General features: G+C 47.0%; 1 protein-coding gene across 2 annotated transcripts in view; it reads right to left on the minus strand.

The window, feature by feature from the left end:
* Window positions 1-23239, minus strand: part of LOC144496932 (class I histocompatibility antigen, F10 alpha chain-like) — a 126365-nt gene that overhangs the window by 101886 nt on the left and 1240 nt on the right. Inside the window, exons 2-8 of one of the 2 annotated variants that reach the window (XR_013498474.1) lie at window positions 21938-22198; window positions 21129-21401; window positions 20423-20686; window positions 15943-16047; window positions 15361-15393; window positions 15031-15078; window positions 7655-8746 (exon numbers count right to left, since the gene is read on the minus strand). Coding sequence is in view for 1 of the 2 variants with exons in the window: in XM_078217553.1 (XP_078073679.1) it covers window positions 15032-15078; window positions 15361-15393; window positions 15943-16047; window positions 20423-20686; window positions 21129-21401; window positions 21938-22198 (983 nt within the window). In the remaining variant the exon portion in view is untranslated. Of the gene's footprint in view, window positions 1-7204; window positions 8747-15030; window positions 15079-15360; window positions 15394-15942; window positions 16048-20422; window positions 20687-21128; window positions 21402-21937; window positions 22199-23239 lie in introns of those variants that run through there. The other variant, XM_078217553.1, reaches the window with a different exon arrangement.

Below are 23239 nucleotides of genomic sequence, written 5' to 3' on the forward strand. Positions count from 1 at the left end.
ATTTGGACCCCATTGCTTTATAAATAGAAGCACAGATTACAAAAGCAAGGAGGTCACGCTGAACATTGATAAAATATTGATTCGATCTCAGCTGGAGAATTGTATCCGTTTCTGGTCACAATGTTTCAGGAAGGATGTCGAGGCCTTGGAGAGGGTGCAGAGGAAATTTGCTGAATTATTGGAGATGAGAAACTTCTGACTGACAGTAGGACTAATCCAATGTGTTGGGACAATCATACCTTCCAAATATCTTGGAAAGACATTGCATTATCTGGTAATGGATGATGACCTCGCAATTTTTTTTAAGAAGGCCATAAGTTCTCCTTGGACAGGGAGCCAGCCTGTCTTCACCTGAGCTGTGTGGGACTTGAGGAAGAGATGTTTGTTTGTTCTGAACTGGAATCACTTTAATTGATGGGGAATAAAACTGAAAAGTAAAGGCTAGTGATGTTCTGGAAATCACATGGCAGGGACAGAGTTTAAGTTTTGAACCTGTTGGTTTTGAAATCAGTCTCCTTGGGGAATAAGTTGAGAAATGGAGACGGCCCGACCTGATTCTCTCTCTACCTTGCCTCAAGTTGTGTCTGGTTCACTACTACCTGCCAGAGAATCCTCATCTGAGTGTAACCTGTCTGCATTTTGGACCTGCAAAGCTGAAACAGGAAGAATTGGTCCAGATCCATATTCTCCTCCGCGCCAAAGCTCTGTTGGTGTGAAACGCCAGACATCCACTGGTCTTCACATGAGGGAACACCAGCACGACAGCATTGAACCCTTTCAATCTTTATCCTTTATTTTAAAAAGCCTATCCTCTGCATAGAGACCCAATGTCCTTGTTCTTTAATTGTACAGGAGTTGAGGGCAATGTATTTGCATGAATAGAGGATTGGCTAATGGACAGGAAACATTGATTTGGCATAAATGGGGCATTTACAAGTTGGCCGACTGTGATTAGTGGAGTGTCACTAGGATCAGTGCTGGGACAATCAGTCATTGACAATCTTTATGTGTGACTCAGATGCAGAGACAGAATGTGATGGATCTAAATTTGGAGCAGCTACAAAGATAGGAAATGAGGAGAGATTGAGTCGGTTGGGATTGTGACGTCAGTGTACTTTTGAGAAAGTTTTTTAAAAATCATGATCTCTGCAACTCTCACAGCTTCAATATTTTCTCAGCTCACAGCCTCAGGTAATGTCATTTGCTGCTGGTTTGATTGGAGATGTCCTTTTATTGCTACTTCAATTGTTTAAATGGGGTCTGTCTATTTTAACTCTGGGTTGTTTTGTGACCTTGCATTGCTAGGAGGATGGACATGTGTTTTTGGACAGTTTTTTTTTCAGTGAGTTTAAGGTTTCATTTTCTGTTTGGCTGCAGGTAGAGTTGAGTTTCAGAAGGGGCAGCAAGCTGAAAGTCTCTCTCTCTCTCTCTCCCTGGTTTTGGAAATTCTGCTCGTAAGCTGAAAGCCTTTCTGAAGGGGAGAAATCTGCTGTTGGTGGCTTGCCGAGAGTCCCTGGTGTTTGTGGAAGCTGTTCTGACTCCAAACTGTTCCGAGTCTATCCAGGGAACTGCAGACTTCATCCAAAGGACTCAAGTCCAGTATCACATGAGCATTAGACTGTGCTGTGTTAACCCTGTGAACAGGGTATTTTGTCTATGGGATTGGTTTGATTGGAACACATTAGATATATTTGTTAAGGATTATACATTATCGTGATTGTTTTGTTTCTTGTTTGTAATTCATAAGAGTTCTTGCTAATTTTCTGACTGTTCAGATTAACTATATTCTTAAATAAACTTTGTTTGATAAAAGCTCCCGAGTGGATCAATTGAATCATATCTGAAGGGAAGCCTATCATGTTATTCCGAGCCAAATTGATGATGCAAAACTTATGATCCAGGCGAGCTCCATAAAACCCTTTCTAGTTTCTGACCTCAACCATAACAGGATTGTATTTGCTGGAGTTTAGAAGAATGAGGGGCATCTCATAGAAACCTATAAAATTGTAACAGGAAGAGACAGAGCAAGTGCAGGAAGGATGGTGGGGGAGTCCAGAACCATGGGTTGTCCTCTAAAGATAAAGGGTAAACCATTGAGGACTGAGATGAAGAGAAATAACTTCACCCAGATAGTGGAAAGCCTGTGGAATTCATTACCTCAACAAGCCATTGAGGCTAAAACATTGTTTATTTTCAAGAAGGAGGGGCGAAGGGGATCAATGGTGGAGACTGGATCAGGCTATTAAGTTGGAAGATCAGCCATGATGATAATGAATGGCAGAGCAGGATTGAAGGGCCGAATGGCCTACTCCTGTTCCTCTTTTCTATGTTTCTATGAAACGCAAACTGTATGGAGGACATGGAGAGAGCTGCAAAGTGATGTGGAGAAGTTAATCAAATGGGCTGCAAGGTGGTAGATGGAGTGTAATGTGGGTGGATGTGGGGGTTAGACTGTGTCTCCTGCCAACACAATATGGCCTTCTGCGAATTCGTACTGGTCCGTACGGATGTCACTCTGCTAAACCAGCCTGCTAGTAGCCCTTTACATTGAAGCAAGTCCAGCCTTCACTAAGAGCGTCCTACTTTGCTACACTGTGCAAAGAGAGGGCAGAGTGAGAGACAGAGTCAGAGTGAGCCTTCGTTGTGTGGCACAGATGATCAAACAAAGTATTGGTTCCAGGAAACCTTGTAAAGTCTGTCTCTTACCTAAAAAAGTTCTGTCGAAGAGGCAGTCTCATCTCTTTGTGATATTGTTTCGGAGACAAGCACAGTATTAATCTCACACTCAGCCTCTCTGACCTATTGAAATATCTGCAGATTTGAAATGTTTTTTAAAGTTTATTTTAAAGTTATTTATTAGTCACAAGTATGCTTACATTAACACTGCAATGAAGTTGCTGTGAAAATCTCCTAGTTGCCACACTGCGGTGCATGTTCGGATACACTGAGGGAGAATTTAGCATGGCCAATGCACCTAAGCAGCACATTTTTCAGACTGTGGGAGGAAACCGGAGCACCCGGAGGAAACCCACGCAGACACGGGGAGAATGTGCAAACTCCGCACAGACAATGACCCAAAGCCGGAATTGAATCCGGGACCGTTGCGCAATGAGGCAGCAGTGCTAACCACTTGCCATCGTGCTGCCCATAACTGATTCTGTGTAAGGATATTTCTGAGACCAGAGCACATTGATGGACTTATTAATTCAGGTGAAATGAAGTCAAACAGTTTTGGCTGTGGGTTCAGTGAATACACATGTCATAATGACTGTGTCTTTGAGTTGAAATGTTCCTTCCTGTTTCACACAGTTGGAAAGCACTCAAACTGCCTGTATGTGGCAGAGGACACAGCTGTGGGGGCTATTCAACTTTGCGAGCAAGGATGGAAAAGTAGAACACTTCTTTTAAAATGAGTCACTTGTATGCAGTCTACAAGGAACACAGAAACTCCTCCAGGTAGAATCATAGAGGGAGAATGTGCAAACTCCACATAGAGTCATGCAAACTCGGATTGGACCAGGGTCCCTGGTGCTGTGAGACAGCAATGTGCCACCGTGCCACGCCTTTAAAGCACAACCAGGAAAGCAAATGGTACTTTGGTCTTTATTGTAAAGGGATTACAGAACAGAATAAATCAGCCTTGTGACAAATGTACACACCATTGTTAACACCACACCTGTAATTTGTGTCAGTGTTTTTCTGGCAGATGTACAGAGAATGTTTATTTGGAATGATTGGGATTTGTTTTATGAGAGTAAGTTGAGCAGGTTGGGGATTTATTCATTGGAGTTCAGAACAATGAGAGGTAATCTCACTGGAAAAGGTTGGACTCTGACAGGGCTTGATAGGGTCGATAGTGAAAGATTCTTTCTGTTGATGAGCAATAAAACATGAGGGCAAAGCCTCAGGGTAAGAGGTGAATCATTTAAGATGAGGAGAAATTTCTTCACTCAAAGGGTTGTGAACCTTTGATTCTCTATCCCAGAGAATTGTGGATGCTTCATTCCTGAAGATATTGAAGAGAGACAGATTTGTGGTGTCTCAGGGAATGGAGGTGTCCAGAGAGTAGGACTGAAATTGAGATGAGGCAGAAGATTAGCCATGATTGTGTTGAATGATGGGACAGTCTCATGAGGATGAACAGTCTATTCCTGCTGTTATCCCTCATGTTCTCTACTGACTGAGGTTAATATCTAACCCCGGCACTCCCTGCTCACACCCCATCATCGATCGAAATCACTGCACACAGAGGGACCAGCACATTCCGTTCAAAAATTGTTGCTTCCTTCACCAGGTTGGGACGGGAAATCTATGGAAAAACTTTTCCGAGTGTCTCCCAGCTGCACCCTGTACTGATTCTGTCACTCTCAGTCTGAGCTGTGTCCTGTACTGATACTGTCCCTCTCAGTCTGAGCTGTGTCCTGTACTGATTCTGTCCCTCTCAGTCTGAGCTGTGTCCTGTACTGATTCTGTCCCTCTCAGTCTGAGCTGTGTCCTGTACTGCTACTGTCCCTCTCATGTCCTGTACTGATACTGTCCCTCTCAGTCTGTGAGCTGTGTCCTGTACTGCTACTGTCCCTCTCATTCTGAGCTGTGTCCTGTACTGATACTGTCCCTCTCAGTCTGAGCTGTGTCGTGTCCTGATATCAAACCCTGTTCCTGTTTAATTATGTAAATAGTAACTGGACACCAAATACCATTGAAGAATTCAGGGCCGCAATTCTCCCAAAAAAGTTCTAAGTTTGGACTTTGCGGGAAAACTGGTGCAAATCACTCCAGTTTTTTCAGTGCAACTTCACACTTGACTCTCCCACACTCTGTGCAATGCAGAGGTCTCAATCGGGAATGGGGCGGCACGGTAGCACAGTGGTTAGCACTGCTGCTTCACAGCTCCAGGGTCCCGGGTTCGATTCCCAGCTTGGGTCACTGTCTGTGTGGAGTTTGCACATTCTCCTCGTGTCTGCGTGGGTTTCCTCCGGGTGCTCCGGTTTCCTCCCACAGTCCAAAGATGTGCGGGTTAGGTTGATTGGCCAGGTTAAAAATTGCCCCTTGGGATGCGTAGGTTAGAGGGATTAGTGGGTAAATATGTGGGGGTAGGGCCTGGGTGGGATTGTGGTCGGTGCAGACTCGATGGGCCGAATGGCCTCCTTCTGCACTGTAGGGTTTCTCTATCATGAAAAGCTCGGGGGGGGCGGGGCATAGTCACAGACAATTCCGGAACTCTACACATGCGCAGTGGCCCCTATCTGTCATTCTCCCAATCACTGGCTATCCCGGGACCCTGGCAGTGCTGCCCCTCCAGCTGATGTTCCCCTCCAGCAGTGATGATAACCCCACCCCAGCAGACCTCCTCCCCAGCACACCCCCCAGGCTGATCCCTCAGGCCACCCTGATCGCAAACCTCCCTCTGGTCTCCCTCACGGCTCAGATGGTGCTGCATATCTGACGCGAGGAGAGGTGCGCACGGCGGAACGCATGCGCAAATCCCGTGAGTCGAACGACACGCAATTCTCTCAACCTGCTGTGCTAAACATTAGTGTGGCGGGATGGGAGAATCACTCCCCCCGGGATACACACAGGACACAGCTTGTCGAGTCCTGTTTGAAAAGTTACTGTGTTTGTTCAGGAAGGAATTGATTTGAAAAAGTGAAGAGTTGATCGGGCAGAGTTAAATTGAAAGGTAAAATGGTGCACAAAGAAACAGTATTTGGAGATTTGATGCTTGGATCAGAGTCGGGAGATTGGAATGTTTGGGAGAAAGTCGACAGGAAGAAACAAATAGTGAGAGATCACGGAGATGTGAGACCAAAGATTAGATTATTGAATCAGGATGAAGAAATGGATCTCGCTGCTTTTCAGAAATGGGCTGTTGATGTCTGGTTGGTGGAATATCAGAAGGTTAGAAAAATGAAATTGAAGAAACTCACAATAAAGTTTAAAATACTGTGTGAACAACCGGGTTGTTTCTGTTCAGAGATATCCTGATTTGTAAACAAACTGTTCCTTTTACTAAATGAATATTCCTCCATTCTGTGCACAGATCTAAAGGATGTGAAGCAACCTGTGTCCATGTGGGTGACACGGTGGCACAGTAGTTGGCGCTGCTGCCTCACTATACCAGGGATCAAGGTTCAATTCTGGCTATGGCCAACTGTCAATTTGGATAAGATGCTCTTTTGGAGAATCAGCATGGAGGTGATGAGCTAAATGGCCTCCTTCTGCACTGTAGGAATTCTGTGGATTCTATGTGATGCAAGAGGTGAACAAAATTCAGGCTTACGCTGATAAGTGGACGATTACATTCACACCCACAAGTGCCAGGCAATGGCCATCTCTAACATTAGTGAAGCTAACTATCTCTCCTTGACATTTGGAGTTACAGAATTGTTCTGGTGTTGACAGGCTATTTGGCCCATTGTCCTATAATTTTCAAGTTGAAGAAGTTTGGAGAAGTTTTGGAATTGAAACATACTCTGTTGGAAACTCCGCCCTCTGTAGTTGCAATGTAACAATCTTCAATGTTTCCTTTTCTGTTATTTGTGAAACGAGGTTTTCCCTTAGTTTCAACAACAGACATTAGTGAAGAAAGAAGATGTGATGGAATTTATTTTATCCCCTTTTAAAAGACACGTTTTTAATGTTGAAAAGATCCAGAGTGAAACTTGAAGTGATGTGAGAAAGAATTGTGTGTACAGATGTGTGTGTGTAAACTCCCTGTTAGTGAATGAGGAAAGGCTGTGTGAATGCTCTGCATTGCTGTTCCTTTAGGCCAGCTCCAACTCTGATGTTTTTTCCTGAAAATGGTTAGGTCTAAAGGGGGAGAACAGTTTAAAAGTTTTTAAACTGGGAGCTTGTTGCCGCTACAATGAAACTCTGTTGAAACGGGTGAAACATGCGAGATTTCTAATCCAGATACAAATTCACATCTGTCAGAGTGGGGTCGTTTTTTTAAAGCTTTGATGGTGTAACTTCGAATTCAGGAGCTGAATTTAAGGTGATTGCTCATGGATTATTCTTGTGTTTAAAATCTTCATAAAAATGACCCTGGGGAACATTTGGCACGTTATCTTCTAATCCATTTTTCTCCAAGGTTTTTATTCGGAAGTATCCAGTTTGAAATGGTGAATCCACAAGACATGAAGAAATATCTTTGTTCTGCTGAAACCGCCATTACTCTGAGAACATTGTAACCCAGTCTCTTTTTGAAATCGCGGTGACAGTGAATTCCTTCACCGAACGTGTTCTAATTTAGAATTAACCCATTCAGCTCCAAGCAGAATAAACCTTTTCTGTTGTTTTAATAAAACACACACACACACGTAACAATTGTGTCCAATACTGCAAAGTGTAACAATATTTCCAACAGTGACAAGAATGGGAAACTTATCTGCAGCTCCAAATGTCAGATCGCGGTGACAGTTTGATACAAAGGCTCTGATATTTCAATAATGTTTGTTATTTCCCCAGACAGAGTGCTTGGGAAGGGGGGATGTGACATAAACACACTCACTAATGAATAACAGACATTAAAAGAAAAAATCAGGAAAGGGCAGAAGATATTGGAATTCATGAGTTCAATACAGATGAGATTCGCTCCCGATTTCTCACACATTGCGGCGCGAGGCTGAATAAAATACTTGACTACATTCAAAACCTGTTATGAACAAAATGAGCGAGCCCGCGGCGCAATCATCTGGGCTCTCGTCTCTGTGGCCTCACGGGAGAGGTTCACTCCAGCGAGAATCACAACAGGGACCAGACCCGATGCCTCGCTAGTGGATCCAGAAGCCATTGAAGCCACCCCGAGAAGTTGGGGGGAGTGCCTTGCGGACAGTGCCAGCCTGGTATCTTGGAAGTGCCCACCAGGCAGTGGGAGTGGGAAGGGTGTGGAGCCTGATGATTTGGAGGGGGGCTCTACTGGGGTGGGACCAACCTGTGGTGATGGGGGCCGGGGGGGGGGGGGGGCGGTGCGCTGCACGCTATGCATTTGCAATTTGGGGTGTGAGGGGGCTACTGCCACTAAGTATTTGCCATCAGTGAGGGAAGTAGTGGGGGCTACTGCATTGCGATCGGTGGTGGGATGGACAGGGAAAGTGGGTCCGAATTGGGGGGAGGGGGGTCACGGGGTTCAATCTGTCCCAGAGGCGCGGTTTGGTCTGTCCGGGCATGTAGGGGGTCACGGGGTCAATTGGTCCGACCATCAGGGTTCCATTAGGCAGCTGGGGAGTCCGTGTTTAGGCCATGGAGGTCTGGTGAAAGCAGCAGAGGCTGACTGACAGGTCTCTCTGTCGCTCAGAGCAGAGGGATCTGCACATGCGCAATGGTGTCCTCTGATGCTTTCAGGCAGCATTCTGGTTATTTAAGATCTGCCCCCTCCCCCGACAAGGGTGAGAAACAAGTGCATAAGATTGTAGATTTGGAGTCGCCAAAAGGCGGATCAGAAACTCTCCCATTTTCATGCTCTTTCTGGACAGAGAATTTTTTTCATAAGATCGTCCTCCAGTGACTGTGCAGAATAAACAGCTCAGATCAGAATAGCTTAGAAAGTGCAGCTCCAGAAAAAGCAATTACTTCCTAACCATCATCACAGTTCCATTTAAACAGAATCACAAATGTGGAGCTTGAATCAGTCGGTCGCTGTCACCTTGATGAAATCACATCTTCCCTCATTCTCTCATCCTCTCCTGCTGCTGTTCTTGGGAACTGGTGTTCCTGGATTACAAACCCTGGAATGCACTGGAGGGCACTGGGGATGAGAAAGAAAAACTGAGGCAAAGCCAGCAGAGCTGGAACACACCCAACAAAACCCATCAGACCTCCACAAAAAACAGCAGCAAAATCCATCAGACCCCTCACGCCTAATAATGCAGAAACCTGGAAGAGATACAGAGAGAGGAATACTGGGAAAGGAGAGGGGGCACGACAAAATACTGGCAAGAAAAATCAAGGAACCTCCAAGGATGTTCTTTAAGTACCTGAAGAGAAAAGGATAAGGAAAGAGTAAGGCCTGGTGGAGACCAATAAGATAGTCTGTGAGAGAGGAGGGAGAATGTGTTGAGGTTGTGAATAAATACATTGCCACTGTCTTTGGGAAACAGGGAGCAATGCTGATATTGCACTTAAAGAAGAAGTGTGTGAATTACTGCATCAGATAAACATTGTAAGAGATGATGTATTCAGGGATTTTATAACTTTGAAAGATGGTAAATCACCGGGTTAAAAGAAGCAAAGGAGGGAATTGCAGAGGCTCTGATCATCAGAATCATTCCTCCCGGGTTACAGGAGTGTGGAAGAAGATTAAATGACTGCCAACATTACACCATGGATTGAAAAGAGAAGGGACAATCTGAGTAATTATACACCAGTTAGTGTAACTTCGGCAGTGGGAACATTGTTGGAACCAATTATGGGGAACGGTACAAACCTTCATCGAGAAAGGCACAGATTAGTCGAGGAAAGTTAGCGTGGATTTAAGGGGAGCTCATCTCAAGCTTTCTGACTGAAAATTTGGAAGAGGTGAGAAGGAGGGTTGATGAGGGCAGTGAGGTGGACATGGTCAACATGCATTTTAATCATGCTTTGGACAAGGTCCCACATGGCAGGCTGGTCAGAAATGTAAAACTCATCGAGATCCAAGAGACATTGACAAATCAGACCCCAAATTAGCTCAGTGGCAGGAAGCAAAGGGTTAAGGGGTTGATTGCGACTAGAATGATGTCCATGATGTGGAGATGCCGGCGTTGGACTGACCATCACTCATCTGACGAAGGAGCAGTTCTCCGAAAGCTCGTGATTCCGAGTTGGATTTTACCCTGATGTTGAGAGACTTCTCAGACCTAAACAAGACTTCTTGTTACCAGTGGGGGTTCCACAGGACCCAGCACTCACGCCTCACTTTTTGTAGTTCATGTGAATCATTTAGATTCAAATGCAGCAGGAATGATAAAGAAGTTGACAGAGGTACAAATATTATCTGTGTTGGTTTTTAGTGAAGAGGAAAGCTTCAGACTGTAGGAAGACAGAGATGGTCTGGGCAGTTGGGAAGAACATTGGAAAATGGAATTCAGTCCGGAGCAGTGAGAGGTGATGGATTTCGGGAGGATGAACAAGGCAAAGGGAATCCCCAATAACTGGGAGGATAATGAGTAATGTGGAGGAACAGAGGGATCCAGGAGTGCGTGTCCACAGATTGGGAAAGTTTTCAGGACAGGTTAATTACATGGTAAAGAAGGTACATAACATGCTTTTCTTTCATCAGTTGAGACAGACAGCAGAATGGTTTTGCTAGAATTGTAACAACACCAGACAGATGACAGCTGAAGCACTGTCTGAAAGGATGGTAGACGCAGAAACTCTCACCACATTGAATCAATTCTTGGACGTCGAGTTGAAGAGCTGTGATCGACAGAGCTACAGATCAAGTACATGAGGTGAGATTAAGCAGGAGAGTTCTTCATGAACAGGAAGGGATATGATGGGCTGAATGGCCTCGCTCTCAATCATAAATATTCTATCCTTCAACATTCCAACCACACACCAGCAGCAAATCCCATCAGACCTCCAAACACCAGCTAAACCCAGCAGACCCCTAACACGAGCAAAACCCATCAGACCAAGATTGGTGGCATGGTGGACAGTGAGGAAGGTTATCTCCAATTGCAGCGGGATCTTGATCAATTGGGCCAGTGGGCTGACGAATGGCAGATGGAGTTTAATTTAGACAACTGCGAGGTGATGCATTTTGGTAGATTGAACCAGGGTAGCAGTTACTCAGTTAATGGTCGGGCATTGGGGAGAGTTACAGAACAAAGAGATCTAGGGGTACATGTTCATAGCTCCTTGAAAGTGGAGTCACAGGTGGACAGAGTGGTGAAGAAGGCATTCGGCATGCTTGGTTTCATCGGTCAGAACATTGAATACAGGAGTTGGGACGTCTTGTTGAAGTTGTACAAGGAATTGGTAAGGCCACACTTGGAATGCTGTATGCAATTCTGGTGACCCTATTATAGAAAGGATATTATTAAACTAGAAAGAGTGCCGAAAAGATTTACTAGGATGGTACCGGGACTTGATGGATTGAGTTATGAGGAGGGGCTGAATAGACTGGGACTTTTTTCTCTGGAGTGTAGGAGGCTAAGGGGTGACCTTATAGAGGTCTATAAAATAATGAGGGGCATAGACAAGGTAGAGAGGCAATATCTTTTCCCAAAGGTCGGGGAGTCTAAAACTAGAGGGCATAGGTTTAAGGTGAGAGGGGAGAGATATAAAAGTGTCCAGGAGGTGCAATTTTTTCACACAGAGGATAGTGAGTGTCTGGAACAAGCTGCCAGAGGTAGTAGTAGAGGCGGGTACTATTTTATCTTTTAAAAAGCATTTAGATAGTTACATGGGTACGATGCGTATAGAGGGATATGGGCCAAATGCGGGCAATTGGGATTAGTTTCGGGGTTTTAAAAAAAATATAAGGGCGGCATGGACAAGTTGGACCGAAGGGCCTGTTTCCATGCTGTAAACCTCTATGACTCTGTGAGCACAAACACCAGCAAAACCCATCAGACCCCCAAATACCAGCAAAACCCATCAAACCCCCGAAACACCAGCTAAACCCACAAGAGCCCCAAACACCAGCTAAACCCAACAGAGCCCCACACACCAGCTAAACCCATCAGAGCCCCAAACACCAGCTAAACCCATCAGATCCCCAAACACCAGCTAAACCCATCAGACCCTCAAACACCAGTAAAACCCAGCAGATCCCCAAACACCAGCTAAACCCATCAGAGCCCTAAACACCAGCTAAACCCATCATAATTCCAAACACCAGCAAAAACCATCAGAGCCCCAAACACCAGCCAATCCCATCAGACCACAAATACCAGCAAAATCCATCTGACCCCCAAACACCAGCGAAACACATCAGACTCCCTAACACGAGTTAAACACATCAGACCCCCAAACACCAGCAAAACCCATCGGAGCCCCAAACACCAGTCTTTTAAGGAACAGTTGTTAGGGCTACAGGACAGGCATGTGCCTGTAAAAAAGGATAGGAAGGGTAGGATTCGAGAACCGTGGATAACCAGGGAAATTGAGGGACTAGTCAAAAAGAAAAGAGAGGCGTATGTTAGGTCCAGGCAGCTAAAAACGGAGGGAGCTCTGGAGGAGTACAAAGCAAGTAGGAAAGAACTCAAATGGGGAATTAGAAGGTCAAAAATGGGTCACGAAATGTCCTTGGCAGACAGGATTAAGGAGAATCCCAAGGCATTTTATTCATACGTTAGCAACAAAAGGGTTGTCAGGGAAGAAATCGGACCTCTCAGGGACAAAAGTGGGGAATTATGCTTGGAGCCCAAAGAAGTAGGGGAGATCCTAAATGAATACTTTGCGTCAGTATTCACAAAGGAGAGGGATGTGTTGATTGGGAGTGTCTAGGAGGGGAATGTTGAACCATTAGAGAAAATCTCCATTATAAGGGAGGAAGTGTTCGGTTTGTTAGAGAATATAAAGACTGACAAATCCCCAGGGCCTGATGGAATCTATCCAAGGCTGCTCAGGGAGACAAGAGATGAAATCGCTGGGCCTCTGACGCAAATCTTTGTCTCGTCACTGGACGTAGGTGAGGTCCCAGAGGATTGGAGGATAGCTAATGTGGTCCCATTATTTAAGAAGGGTCGGAAGGATAACCCGGGTAATTATAGGCCGGTGAGCTTGACGTCCGTGGTGGGGAAGTTGTTGGAGAAGATTCTTAGAGATAGGATGTATGCCCATTTAGAAAGGAATAAACTCATTAATGATAGTCAGCATGGTTTTGTGAGAGGGAGGTCATGCCTCACTAACCTGGCGGAGTTTTTTGAAGAAGTGACCAGAATGGTGGACGAGGGAAGGGCCGTGGATATGGTCTATATGGACTTTAGTAAAGCGTTTAACAAAATCCCTCATGATAGGCTGGTGAAAAAGGTTGGATCTCATGGGATAAAGGGGGCGGTGGCTAGATGGGTGGAGAACTGGCTTGGTCACAGAAGACAGAGGGTGGTAGTGGAAGGGTCTTTTTCCGGCTGGAGGCCTGTGACTCGTGGTGTTCCGCAGGGCTCTGTATGGGGACCTCTGCTATTTGTGATTTATATAAACGATCTGGAAGAAGGTGTAACTGGGGTGATCAGTAAGTTTGCGGACGACACAAAGTTGGCAGGACTTGCAGATAGTGAGGAGCATTGTCAGAAGCAACAGAAGGATATAGATAGCTGGAAATTTGGGCAAAGAAATGGCAGATAGAGTTCAATCCTGATGAATGTGAAGTGATGAATTTTGGTAGAAATAATGTAGGGAGGAGCTATACGATAAATGGCAGAACCATAAAGGGTGTAGATACGCAGAGGGACCTGGGTGTGCAAGTCCACAGATCCTTGAAGGTGACGTCACAGGTGGAGAAGGTGGTGAAGAAGACATATGGCATGCTTGCCTTTATAGGACGGGTCATAGAGTATAAAAGTTGGGGTCTGATGTTGCAGATGTATAAAACGTTGGTTCGGCCACATTTGGAATACTGCATCCAGTTCTGGTCGCCACACTACCAGAAGGACGTGGAGGCTTTGGAGAGAGTGCAGAGGAGGTTTACCAGGATGTTGCCTGGTATGGAGGGGCTTAGTTATGAGGAGAGATTGGGTAAACTGGGGTTGTTCTCCCTGGAAAGACGGAGGATGAGGGGAGACTTAATAGAGGTGTATAAAATTATGAAAGGCATAGATAGGGTGAACGGTGGGAAGGTTTTCCCCAGGTCGGTGGTGACGTTCACGAGGGGTCATAGGTTCAAGGTGAAGGGGGGGGGGGGAGGTTTAACACAGATATCAGAAGGACATATTTTACACAGAGGGTGGTGGAGGCCTGGAATGCGCTGCCAGGCAAGGTGGTGGAGGCGGACACACTGGGAATGTTTAAGACTTATCTAGATAGCCATATGAACGGAGTGGGAATGGAGGGATACAAAAGAATGGTCTAGTTTGGACCAGGGAGCGGCACGGGCTTGGAGGGCCGAAGGGCCTGTTCCTGTGCTTTATTGTTCTTTGTTCTTAAAACCTATCAGACCCCCAAACACCAGCAAAACCCATCAGATCCCCAAACACCAGCTAAACCCATCAGACTCCTTAACATCAGTTAAACCCATCAGACCCCCAAACACCAGCAAAACCCATCAGACCCCCAAACAACAGCTAAACCCATCAGAATCCCAAACACCAGCTCAACCCATCAGGACCCCAAACACCAGCTAACCCCATCAGAGCCGCAAACACCAGCTAAACCCAATAGAGCACCAAACACCAGCTAATCCCATCAGACCACCAAACACCAGCTTAAATCATCAGACCCCCAAACACCAGCAAAACCCATCAGACCCCCAAACACAAGCTAAACCCATCAGACCCCCAAACACCAGCAAAACCCATCAGACCCCCAAACAACAGCTAAACCCATCAGAACCCCAAACACCAGCTAAATCCATCAGGACCCCAAACACCAGCTAAACCCATCAGAGCCGCAAACACCAGCTAAACCCAATAGAGCACCAAACACCAGCTAATCCCATCAGACCACCAAACACCAGCTTAACTCCTAAACTCTACTGCACACCCCAAGCATCCAGCTAATGATCAGACTCATCACAAAACACGACTAAAATAAAAACCTGTGGGAGCGGCACAGCTCAGTGACCAACTTCAGGGAAAAGTCTGGGAGTTACAAATTCCTTCAGGAAATTGAGCAGCTCAGAGGAGGCTGTCCAGGGTGAGATGTTTCCGGATGTCTCTACAGGTCAAAACCCACAATGTCTCCACCCTCAGACTGTACAGGAGCAGCCGTCTCCAGAAGGCCAGTCTCAAAGCTCAGTGTTGGATTGGATGAGCTGCTCTTTAGTGACGATGCAGCGAGAGACAGACACTGAGCTCACATCCCACCCACCCGATTGTACAGCTAAATCCAGCGGGAATATCCCAGTTAGAAGGATCAGCTCCCAATATTTATCAACACAGTTCATACCTCAGGTACTTGTGGAGGGTCTGGGTGAGGAATCCCCATCATCAGAAGCTGTTAAAGGAAGAAGAGGTGTTAAAACATTGTTCAACATCAGAGAGACAGAGGCAGAGACTGTGGATATGATAAAGAGAGAATGAGAGAGACAAAGACAGACAGACACAGAGGAAGAGGTTCTCACACACCCATACTAACGGTGACACACAGAAGCCCACACACCCACACACAAACGCACGATGCACGCACACGCGCACACACACACACACGCTATATTTGAAACAGAATGAACAATAATGTACACAGTGGCACAGGGACAATGTTTGATGATCAGCTTACTATTTGCAGGATTGTAGTCACTCTTCCCTCTCCCTGTAAAACATGGAATGCTCAGTGAGTGACGAGACTGAGAGAAAATCAGAGACAGAGGCTGGAACTCTCGCTCGTACTGAGCCCCTACAACACAATTCTGAACCCTCACTCCCACCACAACCCGAGACCCTCACTCCCACCCTGACCCTGGACCCTCACTCCCACCCTGACCCTAGACCCTCACTCTTAGCTGAGCCCTCACTGATACCCTGAACTCCTCATCCAATTTGAGACCCTTCCCACAATTCTGACACTCCCCCTTTATCATGAGCTCCTAACTGTCCCTGTCCCCACCCTGCAGCTCTTCCACCCACCCACCACCCCCCCCTCCCCACCCCCACACCAACCTGCGACCCACAGCCTGAGCCACCGACACCCTGGAATACTCTCCCAGAATCCCTGCCCCCAGTGAGCTGTCATCCGGTGGATCTGACATCCATCATTATGAAATGATTCGAAAGGCTAGTCATGGCACGAATCAATTCCAGCCTCCCGGACTGCCTGGATCCACTACAGTTCACCCACCGCTCTTTTCCCTCCAATTCCTACCTTTCTTGTTGTAGATGACGACAGCCACAATGATGAGAGTGATGAGCACGAGGACCCCGACCACAATCCCGACAGTAACAGCAACCTGGGAGCGAGACTTTGGTTCTGTTAGAGAGAGAGAATCAGAGAGACTGAGTGAATCAGGGAGAGGGAAAAGTGAGAATCAGAGAGAGAGAATGTGAGAGACTGAGTGAATCAGGGAGAGGGATAAGTGTACATCAGAGGGAGACAGAGTGGGAGAGAATAGGAGACAGTGGGAGAGATAGGAAGAGAAGAGTGGAAGAGAATACGAGAGCGATGGAGAGAGAATGAATCGGAGAGAAAGAAAAAAATCAGAGAGCGAGAGAGAGAATTAGGAAACACAGGATATACGACACAGAAAACAACCTTTCAGCCCATCCAGCTGATGCTGGTGTTAATGTTCCACCTGAACCTCTTCCCGTCTTTCCACATCTAATTCCACCATCTTAACTACCTATTCCCTTCTCTCTCAGTGACTTGTCTATCTTCCCCTTAAACTATACTGTTCAGTTCAGCCACTCCCTGTGGCAGCGAGCCCCACATTCTCATCACTCTTTGGGTGAAGAGGTTTCATGAATTCCCCACTGGGTTTCTTGGTGAGTATCTTGTATTGATGACCTCTTGTTACGATCTTCCCACAAGAGGAGACATTATCTCTGTATCCTGTCTATGAAAACCTTTCAGAATTTTAAATCCTCGATTAGGTCAACCCTCAGCCTTCTGTTTTCCCGAGAGCAGAGACCCAGCCGGTCAATCCTTTCCTGAGATGTCCACCCACTCATTTCTGGAATCATCTCTGTAAATCTTCTCGACACTCTCTCCCCTGACTCTATATCCTTTGTATGAAATGGTGACTGGAACTGCACACAATCTCTAAATGTGGTCTAACCAATTTTGATAAAGGTTTAGCAATAACTTACAATTGTACAAATTGTAATTACTAATGTACAATTCTATCGCTCGAGAAATGAAACCTGGTTTTCTGTTTGTTTTGTTTATAGCCTTGTCTAACCTGTTACTGATTGGTGTATTTATCCACCCAGATCCCTTTGTTCCTCAATCCCATCCAGACTGACACCTTCCTCGTAATAAGTGACCTCCTTATCCATCCTTAACAGAAAACTACCTCACGTTTATCTGTGCTGAACTCCAGACACCAATTATTTGCCCATTCTACAATTTTATTAATGTCCTACGAATTACCTGCAGTTCTCCTCAATATCAAATAATTCCCCCAATTTGGTGCCATCTGCAAATTAAGAAATGGTATTTTTGATTCCAATATCCAAGTTATGGAGTGTAAGTTGTGAACAGCGATGATCCCAGCACTGATCCTTGTGGGACACCATTTCCCACCTTCCGTCACTCTGAATAACTCCCTTTACTCACACTCTCTGCTTTCTGTCTCAAAGTCAGTGAGTGATCCATTCTGTCACTTATCCCTAACTCCACATTCTCTGACCTTATCCATTCGTCTATCACCAGTCACCTTATCGATTTCATTTGAAAAATCATATTAAATTACATCCATTACATTACCATTGACTCCTCCCTCTGTTACATCCTCACAAAATTCACAAAGTGGAGTAAAATAAGATTTTCCATTTCAAAATCCATGCTGATGATTCATTGTTATGTTATTTGATTTCTAGATTTTCATGAATTCTCTCCAATAGAAGGAGTTCCATTATTTTTCTGAAACTCTGATTTAATCTGACTGAAGTAAACTTCCAGGATGCACTGGGCTTTGTTGTACTGTAATATCCCAGGATGCACCGGGCACTGTTGTACTGTAATAATGATGTGGAGCTGCCAGTGTTGGACTGGGGTAAGCACAGTAAGAAGTCTCACAACACCAGGTTAAAGTCCAACAGGTAGCAGAAGCCACAAGCTTTCGGAGCACTGCCCCTTCATCAGGTGAGTGGGAGTTTTGTTCACAAACAGGGCATATAAAGACACAAACTCAATTTACAAAATAATGGTTGGAATGCAAGTCTTTACAGCTAATCAAGTCTTAAAGGTACAGACAATGTGAGTGGAGAGAGGGTTAAGCACAGGTTAAAGAGATGTGTATTGTCTCCAGCCAGGACAGTTAGTGAGATTTTGCAAGCCCAGGCAAGTCGTGGGGGTCACAGATAGTGTGACATGAACCCAAAGTCCTGGTTGAGGCTGTCCTCATATGTGAGGAACTTGGCTATCAGTTTTTGCTCAGCGATTCTGCGTTGTCATGTGTTGTGAAGGCCGCCTTGGAGAACGCTTACTCGAAGATCGGAGGCTGAATGCCCGTGACTGCTGAAGTGTTCCCCAACAGGAAGAGAATACTCCTGCCTGGTGATTCTCGAGTGGTGTTCATTCATCTGTTATCGTACCGTCTGCATGGTCTCCCCAATGTACAATGTCTCGAGACATCCTTTCCTGCAATGTATCAGGTAGACAACGTTGGCCGAGTTGCAAGTGTATGTACCGCGTACCTGGTGGATGATGTTCTCACGTGAGATGATGGCATCCGTGTCGATGATCCGGCACATCTTGCAGAGATTGCTGTGGCAGGGTTGTGTGGTGTCGTGGTCACTGTTCTCCTGAAGGCTGGGTAGTTTGCTGCGGACAATGGTCTGTTTGAGGTTGTGCAGTTGTTTGAAGGCAACTGAGCAGACCCTGTGTATATGGAGGGCCTGTCTGTAGGGGATGGCTTCTTTAACGTGTTTAGGGTGGAAGCTGGGGAAGTGGAGCATCGTGAGGTTATCCGTGGGCTTGCGGTACAGTGAAGTGCTGAGGTGACCGTCCTTGATGGAGATGCGTGTGTCCAAGAGTGCAAGCAATTCTGGAGAGAAGTCCATGGTGAGTCTGATGGTGGGATAGAACTTGTTGATGACATCATATCGTTGTTTCAGTGACTGTTCGCCATGAGTCCAAAGGAAGAAAATGTCATCGATGTATTTAGTGTATAGCGTTGGTTGAAGGTCCTGAGCATTCCACGATGCTCCACTTCTCCAGCTTCCACCCTAAACACGTTAAAGCAGCCATCCCCTCTGGACAAGCCCTCCGTATTCACAGGATCTGCTCAGATGAGGAGGATCGCAACAGACACCTCCAGACGCTGAAAGATGCCCTCATAAGGATAGGATATGGTGCTCGACTAATTGATCGACAGTTCCGATGCGCCACAGCGAAAAACCGCACCGACCTCCTCAGAAGACAAACACGGGACACGGCGGACAAAGTATCCTTCGTCGTCCAGTACTTCCCCGGAGTGGAGAAGCTACGACATCTTCTCCGGAGCCTTCAACATGTCATCGATGAAGACGAACATCTTGCCAAGGCCATCCCCACACCCCCACTTCTTGCCTTCAAACAACCACACAACCTCAAACAGACCATTGTCCGCATCAAACTACCCAGCCTTCAGGAGAACAGTGACCACGACACCACACAACCCTGCCACAGCACCTCTGCAAGATGCGGATGCCATCATCTCACGTGAGAACACCATCCACCAGGTACACGGTACATACACTTTCAACTCGGCCAATGTTGTCTACCTGATACGTTGCAGGAAAGGATGTCCCGAGGCATGGTACATTGGGGAAACCATGCAGACACTGCGACAACAGATGAATGAACACCGCTCGACAATCACCAGGCAAGAGTGTTCTCTTCCTGTTGGGGAACACTTCAGCAGTCACGGGCATTCTGCCTCTGATATTCGGGTAAGCGTTCTCCAAGGCGGCCTTCACGACACACGACAACGCAGAATTGCTGAGCACAGACTGATAGCCAAGTTCCGCACACATGAGGACGGCCTCAACCGGGACCTTGGGTTCATGTCACACTATCTGTGAGCCCCACGACTTGCCTGGGCTTGCAAAATCTCATTAACTGTCCTGGCTGGAGACAATACACATCCCTTTAACCTGTGCTTAACACTCTCTCCACTCAAATTGTCTGTACCTTTAAGATTTGATTACCTGTAAAGACTCGCATTTCAACCATTATTTTGTAAATTGAGTTTCTGTCTTTATATGCCCTGTTTGTGAACAGAACTCCCACTCACCTGGCGAAGGAGCAGTGCTCTGAAAGCAAGTGGCTTCTGCTACCAAATAAACCTGTTGGACTTTAACCTGGTGTTGTGAGACTTCTTACTGTGTTTACCCCAGTCCAACACCGGCATCTCCACATCATGACTACCGTAATATCCCATGATACACTGTATTATACTGTGATATCCCAGGTTACTCTGGGCCTTGTCATTCTGTAGTTTCCCAGGACTCAATGGGGCATGTTTCATATCAAATCCTCGACGTACAATTAATTTGCACTAATGGCCATTGTATATTATGCATGGAAAATTAATATTTATTTCCCTCTCTCTGTATCTGGGCTGACAGCTCAGCACTGACCCTCCCCTCCTGTGATCCTGGTCTGAGGCTGGGTCCTCTCTAACAGTGAGAAACAGTCTTACCGTAAATCACCACCAGTGTCTCCTTCACCCCGCTGTGTTCCACCCGACAGGAATACTCGGCCTGGTCCTCTGGATCAAACTCGACCCATTTCCGGATCTGGTAGGTGCTGTCGGGATTGGGTAAGATCCCACTGGACAGAGTCTCATCAATCACCACTCCGTCTCTCCACAGATTCACCTCGATGGGTTGAGGGTAAAACCCGGTGACGGCACAGGACAGCCGGGTAGAATCACCCAGACGGGTAAAGGACACGACGGGGGCAACTGAGAGAGAAAGAAAGAGGAGTCAGTACAGGAACCTCGAGATAGAGAGTCCCGGCATCACCCCCTTCACCGACTCTCACCCCCCCCTCACTCACCGATTCTCACACCCCCCCTCACTCACCGACTCTCACTCCCCCCTCACTCACCGACTCTCACTCCCCCCTCACTCACCGACTCTCACTCCCCCCTCACTCACCGACTCTCACTCCCCCCTCACTCACCGACTCTCACTCCCCCTCACTCACCGACTCTCACTCCCCCCTCACTCACCGACTCTCCCTCCCCCTCACTCACCGACTCTCACTCCCCCCTCACTCACCGACTCTCACTCCCCCCTCACTCAGCGACTCTCACTCCCCCCTCACTCACCGACTCTCCCTCCCCCTCACTCACCGACTCTCCCTCCCCCTCACTCACCGACTCTCACTCCCTCCTCACTCACCGACTCTCAGTAGTTTTTGTCCATATTTCAGATATTTCCTCAGCCATTCGATACACTCCCCCTCCAGGTAATGTTTAAATCGCCTTTTGACGATGACATCCTGATCCCAGATGTTTTTGATGCTCTCCCCCCAGGGGACCGGAGTCACCCACACCATGTGATCCTTGTCGAAGCTGATAAAATCTTGTCCATTCCACGCGTACTGGTTGAATCCACTTGTGGTCCCATCATCGCTCAGTTCACAGCCAGTCATCATCTGGAAGACATGGATCCCTGTGGATCAGAAAAAACAAACAGCCAATCAGTGCCAGTCCCAATGGGAGATCCCACCTCCACAGCCAATCATAGCCAGTCCCACTGATTGGCCCCACCCTCTGTAGAAACAGCGAATCAAATCCAGCTACACTGAGAGGCGCTTCCCACTCGATAGTAGACTGCCAATCAGAGCCAGTTACACAGAGCGGGCCCATGTCCGACATGCACATCCAATCAGAGCCAGTCTCACTTGGACATAATCCCTCCACACACACACACACACACAGCCAATCGCATTTACTGTCACATCTCCAATCGCAGCCAATCAGCCTCTGGCTCCCAGCTCCTGATCCACTCTGGGTTTCTCTTCATTACAAGCTGGACGCCGAGAGCCAGGTCTGACAAAGTGTCATCCAGACCTGAAAGGTTAGCTCTGTTCTCTCTCCACAGATGCTGTCAGACCTGCTGAGGTTTTCCAGCATTTTCTGTTTTGGATTCAGATTCCAGCATCCGCAGTATTCTGCTTTTATATATGGGGCAGAGTGAGGACTCACCTCCTGTCTGGTTGGTCCGGGACATGAGGGTCGGAATACTAGTTTTGAAATGCATCTCCCCCTCCCGTACGAGCATCATCTTCTGCTCCCAAAACTCAGACCCATCGCCCTCCACCATCCACCGCTCCGGGTGAATCACCTCCTTCCGATCACTGTCATATGTCACAAACTGGATATCGTCCACATAACCGACAACCACAAACTCCGGGAAACCCGGGATCGGAGTCATTCCCGTGAGGAAATACCGGAGAGAGTGAGAGCCTGAAATATAGAGAAAGAGAGAGACATCAGGGTGTGAACCCCAAAACACCAACACCCAGAGAGAGAGAGACATCAGGGTGTGAACCCCAACATACCAACACCCAGAGAGTGAGAGACATCAGGGTGTGAACCCAAAACACCAACACCCAGAGAGAGAGACATCAGGGTGTGAACCCCAAAACCCAACACCCAGAGAGAGAGAGAGAGACATCAGGGTGTGAACCCCAAAACACCAACACCCAGAGAGAGAGAGAGAGACATCAGGGTGTGAACCCCAAAACACCAACACCCAGAGAGAAAGAGAGAGACATCAGGGTGTGAACACCAGAACCAGAGCGTTGTGCCCCATTGACCTGGTAAAATCCACCTCACTGATATTTGTGTCAAAATTGGAGAACTCTTCAACAATCTGGTGAAGCAACAGTCTGACAGAGTTATACTCACTGTGACACACGATGTGAAAGGTCGCAACCACCCTCCCCATCCCTGGTTATGGCCTATCTCACTGGCAGGGTGAACCCGGGGATGACCTGTCTCAGTGGCAGGCTGTTTCCAGGGATGACCTGTCTCACTGGCAGCGTGTATCCGGGGATGACCTGTCTCACTGGCAGCGTGTATCCGGGAATGATCTGTCTCACTGGCAGGGTGTATCCGGGGATGACCTGTCTCACTGGCAGGGTGGATCTGGGTGTGACCTGTCTCACTGACATGGTGTTTCCGGGGATGACCTGTCAAAGTGGCAGGGTGGATCTGGGTGTGAGCTGTCTCACTGGCAGGGTGTATCCGGGAATGACCTGTCAAAGTGGCAGGGTGGATCTGGGTGTGAGCTGTCTCACTGGCAGGGTGTATCCGGGGATGACCTGTCTCACTGGCAGGGTGGATCTGGGTGTGAGCTGTCTCACTGGCAGTGTGTATCCGGGGATGACCTGTCTCACTGGCAGGGTGGATCTGGGTATGACCTGTCTCACTGGCAGGGTGGACCCACCACATGCTTTGGCACAGTAATCTTCACTGGGAATGGCGTTCCCCTTAGAAACGTTT

The sequence above is a fragment of the Mustelus asterias genome, chromosome 8 (assembly GCF_964213995.1).
Source record: "Mustelus asterias chromosome 8, sMusAst1.hap1.1, whole genome shotgun sequence".
NCBI classification, from domain to species: Eukaryota; Metazoa; Chordata; class Chondrichthyes; order Carcharhiniformes; family Triakidae; genus Mustelus; species Mustelus asterias.